Source organism: Diadema antillarum, unplaced genomic scaffold, assembly GCF_040938485.1.
Source record: "Diadema antillarum isolate AM-2024a unplaced genomic scaffold, OU_Dant_1.0 scf00000223, whole genome shotgun sequence".
In the NCBI taxonomy this organism is placed as follows: domain Eukaryota; kingdom Metazoa; phylum Echinodermata; class Echinoidea; order Diadematoida; family Diadematidae; genus Diadema; species Diadema antillarum.
This window is the reverse complement of record NW_027271112.1, coordinates 193,043-200,154: the sequence shown is the minus strand read 5'-3', so window position 1 is coordinate 200,154 and position 7,112 is coordinate 193,043. Positions and strand designations below refer to the sequence as shown.

Here is a 7,112-nt window from a genome sequence, read left to right as displayed (position 1 = left end):
ATTAAAGGTGATCTTCAAAAACTTGATGCTGCCTTGAGAGAATGAAGACAAACAAGGAAAAGTCTCGCAAATGGCAAGAAATGCCATGGTCACCCTACCAGGCATCCCATTCATAAGCTTGTTGACCACAAAATGAAACAACTCATCAGGGAGCTCATAATTGCTGGATGTATTTCTGGAATAACACAGAATGAATAAGGAATATCAATTAGTAGGTTTTTTTCTGATTGCCCTTGTGTGGGTCATCAATTATCAAGACTTCCAAGATGCTTACTGCTGTACCGCCAATGATTCTAAAACTACAAAGGAGCAATGATAGCTCAGTTCTGTGGCACTTTGGATGCATCAGAATTCCTCAACAATTTACAACACCATCACACTAGGGTAATCTCAAAAATTGTCACTGCATTGAAACCGATGAATGTGGTGTTTGGCAATCAGGTATCGGAAACATCCAAGGAGGATATTCTAGAAAGAGATGAAAAGGGAAGTTTTCATGTTCTGTACTAAGAATTTGTATCTGAAGGAATTCAAAAAAAAAAATCTGTCTGGGATAATATGAGAAAGGCCAGGCATTTAGCTCTTGCAATTGAAATACACCATGTAAGATTGGATCAAAAGTCATTAAGCTTAAGAGGACCACTCATATCTTCTTATAACACTTCTACCGGTACAACAGTCTGATAGACCTGTCATTATCCAGTCATTACTGGACGATACAATCATCGGAAGTTATAAGTTCTAATGTTCTAAGTAATTCCACAATCACTCTTCATCTCACAATTTCATGACCTTCTCCTCATTCTCACTAATAAAGGTTCATCTTTCATACCCATGCCTTAGAAACCCACAAAACTGAGCCAAATAATCAGCTTGAAAGTTGAAATACTGATCAGTCAATTCCATCTGACACAGATACCACATCACGGAAAAAAAAAGGCTCATCAAAGATGCCATGGGAGCTGTCACCATCACAACGAGGAAGCAGATATCCTCATGTATTAGATGCTACGTCAAGAGCAACAGGGAATTTCAGAGATATTGATGATTATTACGTGTAGACGCTGACATTTACATTCTCCTAATGGATCTTTGCTTTACTTTTAATACTGCATCGCATATTGTCTGCTCCATCACTGGAAAAGGATATGATAAAGTACAATTGACATTGTTGAGAGATTATGTTTTGCAAATTGTTGCGAAAAACAAAGGTCTGCTTGGTCATGCCCTTCATGGCGCAGTCTGAAGTTGAAAATTTGAGGATGTCTCAAAGAGCAGATGGATCAAGAATTCTCTAAGCCTTGGGTGAATCATGCAGAATGTGCAATGACACAGTCCGTGCCTTCCAGAAGTTGGGTGTGGATGACTTCAAACTGGACAATCTCCCGCTTAAATTGCTCTCGTAGGGTCTTGCTACAACACATCCAGAGAACAAACCTCGTCCTAAACTTTCTCAACCTAATTTGTGCCTCTACTTACAGGGGAATATATCCTGGTGTGGTACACTGTACATGTAGTTATTTCCAGCCGATATACGTAAACTGTGCTATCAAATGCTTTGAGCTTCCTACACCAGCGGTAGCCACAGAATTCATTATCATGTTCATATGGCAAGAAATGCAAAAGTCATTGTTTCTGGAAGAATTTAGAACCAATTCTCCCCTGTGTACAGCCCTATACAAGTGCTGTGACTTCAAAAACACATGCAGGGAATGAGCCTAGAAGACACTAAGTAAATAGCCATACCTTTTTGTAGTAAGTACACAGCTAATAATGTTTATTTAAACTCTACAACGAAATCGTCTAAATGAAGGCATTTAGTCACTCAGACACAGTTATTGAGGCACTTTTGAAGGACATTTGCTTTGACACCAGAATCACATGATTACCCATTCACAAGTTTTACCTAAATGCAATGTTCTTAAAGGAATGTTTCCAATGGCAGCCATTTTGCATTTCAACATGGCAGTGTACCTACAGGAAGCAGTCCCGCCGCCTATGCAATAATAATACTATTTATTGAAGTGATTGAATTACACATAGGCCCTACATGAAAGTGCTCTAGCATGCTTGAGTTTGCAAGGTAAAGATCTTACAGCACCAATGGGTCGAAATCCATCTTGAATTTCAAGAGTGGCAGCAAATGCGAATAATACATTATTACAGAATGTATATAATTATGTGTGTGTGTGTTTGTAAAAAAAAAATGTACAGTGTACACCATCATAAACATTGATATGCCTAAAAGTTGCTTGTAACCACAGATATTAGCTGAAAAGCAGCCATTTTGAATGATAAAATGGCAGCCTCAAAAATGATCTGCAATTTTAGGGAGGGGATCAAAGTGCATCTGAATGTTCAACATCATGAGCCCGGTTTATGCCCGAAATGTGAACTTTCTGTATTGTCTACAACATGAAATATGGGTCGAAATATACATTCTGGTATGGCGGCCATTTTGAATTTCAAGATGGCCACCTGTAACATCAACATAGACCATCATTTCAGAAAAAGATGTTTCAGAAAGTCTCATAGCTAACGCATGCTCTTTGCCCCAAGTTAGAAACTTACACAATGCATACGATATGAGATATAGGCCCAATTACATTTGCTATGGTGGCCATTTTGAATTTCAAGATGGCCGCCAACCAAAATGAGCCATCATTTAAAACAAAAATGTATATATTAGCATTTCTGACTTCATAAGCACGCTTTTTGCCCCAAATTCATACTTTCCATTATGCTTACAACCTGAGATACAGGTCAAAATACATTTAGCTATGGCGGCCATTTTGAATTTCAAGATGGCAGCCCTAAAATTGTATTAACACAATCTACAATATCAGGAAATGGTGAATCAGAATGTCTAACATCATAAACATGCTTTTTGGATCAAATTTGAACCTTCTATGATGCTCACATTATGAGAACTTGGTCAAAATACAGTTTGCTATGGCGGCCATTTTGAAATTCAAAATGGCGGCTGAAGACGTGGTCGGAAAAAATGGAACCAAAGTTTTTTGGATTTAGCACCCCCAAATTGACAAAGTTAGCTAAAAAAAATCAATTTTGGCACGAAAATCTCACGGGATCTAATATTTCGACATAGCAGACCGTACTATACAGTGCATCAACACAATGTGCACCACATGTCACTCACGGCCATCCGGAGCAGTGACTAGCATTCTTCAACTCGTAACGTTAAATCAAACTACCATTGTGCAATTGTCTTAAATATGGTTTTTAGTGCATTTGTGATAGCCCTGAATGCATTTGACATAGTCCTATAAATACAAGTCAAACCTTTTTACTCCTCCTCATAAACTCGACAAAAAAAAAACATATTCAACATTATTATCAACATTGTGAAAACATTGTGTGACTATAGAAGCCTTAGTGAACAGGGAAAGATTCCTCTCTAAATATTTGAATTTAGTGAAGAACAACATGAAATACAAAGCTTTCATGAGCATGCCATTGACTTACACAGTGATTTACAACATGTTTATAATAGAATAAGGCAAAACGTCATGCTATTTAACACAGGTGTAGTGGAAAAGTTCGTCTATGCTCGACTTAAATGATTTCCACTTCCACACAACTCCATACAGTCACTGATACACACACTGACCATGTTGCCATAAAATCTATAGGGAGGGTGGGGGCGTGTCGCAAATCACAAATTTTTGTGTGTTTTTTGAGAAAGGAAACAAAGAATGATTTATGGTGGCTATCAATTTTGTTACCAAATGAATTATTTCTTGGTTCTCTCCGAGATCACATGGGCGATGGTATAGATGAAAGGGTTGAGTGAGGAGTTGATGGGTAACACAAAGACTACAAGCCAGGCGTAGATGTCTGGAGTCACCGTGATCCCGACTGTTTGGACCAAGATTCCAAGGATGATGATGGGCATCCAACAGAAGAAATCAGTTCCGACGATGAGAAACATCCGAACCGCCATCTTGACCTCACCCGCAGATTGGTTTGTTTGCTTGCCGAGCTTGGTGCGTACAAAGCGCACGTTTATGAAGATCATGATGTAGGCGAGGGCAATCACAAAGAAACTAACCAGATTAATGCCCAGGAAAAGCACGGTTGAAAATCGCCAGGTCGAGATGGAGGCTGTAGTAGCAGTCTGGTAGACTAGAATATTGTAAGTACCCTGGGCTCGATCATCCACCTGTCGAGTAGGATTGATGGGTTTCCTGATAAACGGGAGACCAACGCAGACATCACTCAGGCTGTATGCGTCAGGAACAAACTGGTTCAAAAGAATACTTGTTGCTCCCAAGAGAATGGCAAGAAACCAGACCACAGTGACAACAATGGTGCAGCTCATGGGTCTCAGGCGATTGCTACTAAAGGGAAACATGATGCAGAGGAATCGATCGACGCTTATCACAGTGAGAATAAACACAGAAACCTCACTGCTGATAACTGATATAAAACCTAATATTTGACACGGCGTGCTGGACCGCCACTCTTCTGCCCTGCCGTCCCAGAAGTAGGACTCCCCAATGTAGATATCCATGATAGCCAAGACGAACATGTAGACTCCCATCAGAAAATCGGACACAGCTAGGTTGGTGATCAGGGTCGACTGGACACGAGCTACATCGCTGGAACTCTTGCTTCGGAGTCTCATGATGATTACTATACCGTTGCCTAGCAACGCACTGATGCCGAGAATAAAAATGAAAGTCTTGATGGTTGAATTCTGGAGGAAGGTCTTTCTGCAGGTAAAGAGTGGATGGGTGGGTATCTCGACGACACACCTGGCGTAGTCTGGAGTTAGGCAGCATAATCTTGGATCGTAGACGTACCTAAAATGAGATGAACAAAGTTTAAATCGGGTGATGCTTACTAGCATTTCAATAACAGGTTGAAGATCATGTTCGTTATGGTCTCGAAACCTCAGTGATCTTCTGATCGGCCACGCGGGTATAGTGGACATCGAAAGGCAATTGAAACCGGGTTTACGCAAGGACGGGTTCCAGTCTGAATCACCATTGGTTACTATATTCACCGATAAACCCCCCCCCCCCCCATCTAATCGATAAAACCCCCGATTTCTTTACTTCCTGATACACACGAGATAACGCTAGCATTGTGGACTAGTTCTGCTTCTGCTTCTTCTTTTTCTTCTTTTTTTTTCTTCTTTTTCTTCTTGTCTTCGTTTCAATATCGTTTGACTCTGGACAATAGGCTTTAATTTTTAATATTATTACGTAATATATGGATATTACTGCTGCTGCTAATATCAACCTTGCTTCTGAAATGAGACAGATTTTGGTTTCTTGCATACGGTTGAGTGGTTACCGATGGAAAATGGAAAATGATCTCGAAACTCACATCGCCTTCAGACTGTGGAGACCGTCAAAGACACCTGGGTACAGTGGAGTCGCTAATGATGAATAGACGCTGGAACATCAAATCAGTTGCAACATTAAATACAGTTATGGTAACTCTGCTAAAGAGCTGATTTTGCTTATTTCACACTTTTCGAAGTGTAAATAGTTTCTACAACATCAACATTGCAAATATTAATGGATACGTTTTTACTTTCACTTTTAGGGAAAAGGAAGTAAATGAAGAAATGATATTATGCTCCCGATTTAAAAAGTGCTTTAAGTATGATAGCTTTTAGAAGTCCCGTATTCTGTTCAGAAAATACCTTAGAGGAAAAGGCAGAAAATATTGAGCATGAAAGCTGAACATAGAGAGTATGACACGCCATAAAGATACTGACCTTTAAGTGATGAATTACAATCTTTGGAGAGGACAGTAAATGTGGATCTCTCTGAAGAAGATATACCTACTTACGAATATTACAGAACTATGAATGACTTGGCAATGTGTGTGTGTGTGTGTGTGGGGGGGGGGGGGGGGTGGTGGTGCACTGGAAAACTGTAAGCACGGAATGCCGGGTATTACAATAAAAAGAAATGCTCGTGAAAAATGGAAGTAGGTTGTCTACATGATTTTAACCTACAAGTCTTCCAGGCGAGAAAGATTCAGAAACGTCCCTCGTTCGATCGTTTGTATTTCGGTTCCTCGAAGATTCCTGTGGAAAATTGAGATGTGTAATATCTGACACATACTACTTTCAAATTGAGAAAATCTGAACAAATATACATTCGGGAGAAATATTTCGTCACTCAGAAATCTAAGAAGCCCAGCTGGAAAATACAAATTGAAACACAACGGTAAGTGTCAGAAGTATGTGCCTCACCTACATATCTTTTTACAACACTTTTTTTTTTGTGTGGAAATAGTTAAAACAATATGCATCTTAACATGTAGTTTAGCTTGTACAGTTCCAAAGAGAAAACTTCCTTCTTTCCTCTGCAACGGATTACTGCTAATATATCGTAAAAAAAGTGTTCGTCAAATAAATAAATGTGGCTTGTAAGTAATACTAATAAAACTTGATTTAACTGAAATTAATTCAGCGGAAATACGAGTGATTATCTATGATTTAAAACTTTGATTGATATTAGACACGATTATCAAAAGCATGACATATCTAAAATGTATTAGATTAATCTCTATATAAAGTTAAATGAATCATCCTATGACTTAGCTATGCGATTTTGCACAAGTAAAAAATATAAAAGGAGTTTGCTTCATTTGGTACCACACGTACAAATTAAAACTCACAATCGTTTCAGGCTGGCACCAACTCCTGAGAAGAGAGTCGCGTTTAGTACGGTCAGGTTCGTGCTTTTCATTAATCTAGAAAATATGAAAAAAAAAGAAACGTTCATTAGCAGCAACCAGAAAGGACAAATCATATTTTGCTGTCAGACTCAAAGCCGATCAGTTGTTGAAATATCGAAAAGGTTCACAAGATATGAACCAATGTAATCCGTGGTAAATGGTTCCCCCTTCACACGACTCAATTCTCAGCCTGGGAAATTATTTACGCATTTTACTTAATGATACAGAAGAATGACATTAATGCATTTTAGCATTGTAAAAGTGATACGTTTAAGCAATTATTTTGTTGGGTTTTTTTAAACTTTCACAGAGAAAAAAGAAACTCACCCACAGTATACACCCTAAAGGCCTGATGAAATTTCGAGTCCAATAAATATTTTGTAAAACAT

General features: G+C 38.8%; 1 protein-coding gene across 1 annotated transcript; it reads right to left on the bottom strand.

Moving 5' to 3' along the window:
• Positions 1-3,754: 3,754 nt before the first annotated feature.
• On the bottom strand, positions 3,755-6,734 carry LOC139724576 (G-protein coupled receptor GRL101-like). Its single transcript, XM_071635707.1, has 4 exons — positions 6,664-6,734; positions 5,996-6,067; positions 5,356-5,424; positions 3,755-4,826 (listed from the first exon to the last, which is right to left on the bottom strand). The coding sequence occupies exons 1-4, from the start codon at positions 6,732-6,734 to the stop codon at positions 3,755-3,757; spliced, it is 1,284 nt and encodes a 427-aa protein (XP_071491808.1).
• Between the last annotated feature and the right edge of the window lie 378 nt (positions 6,735-7,112).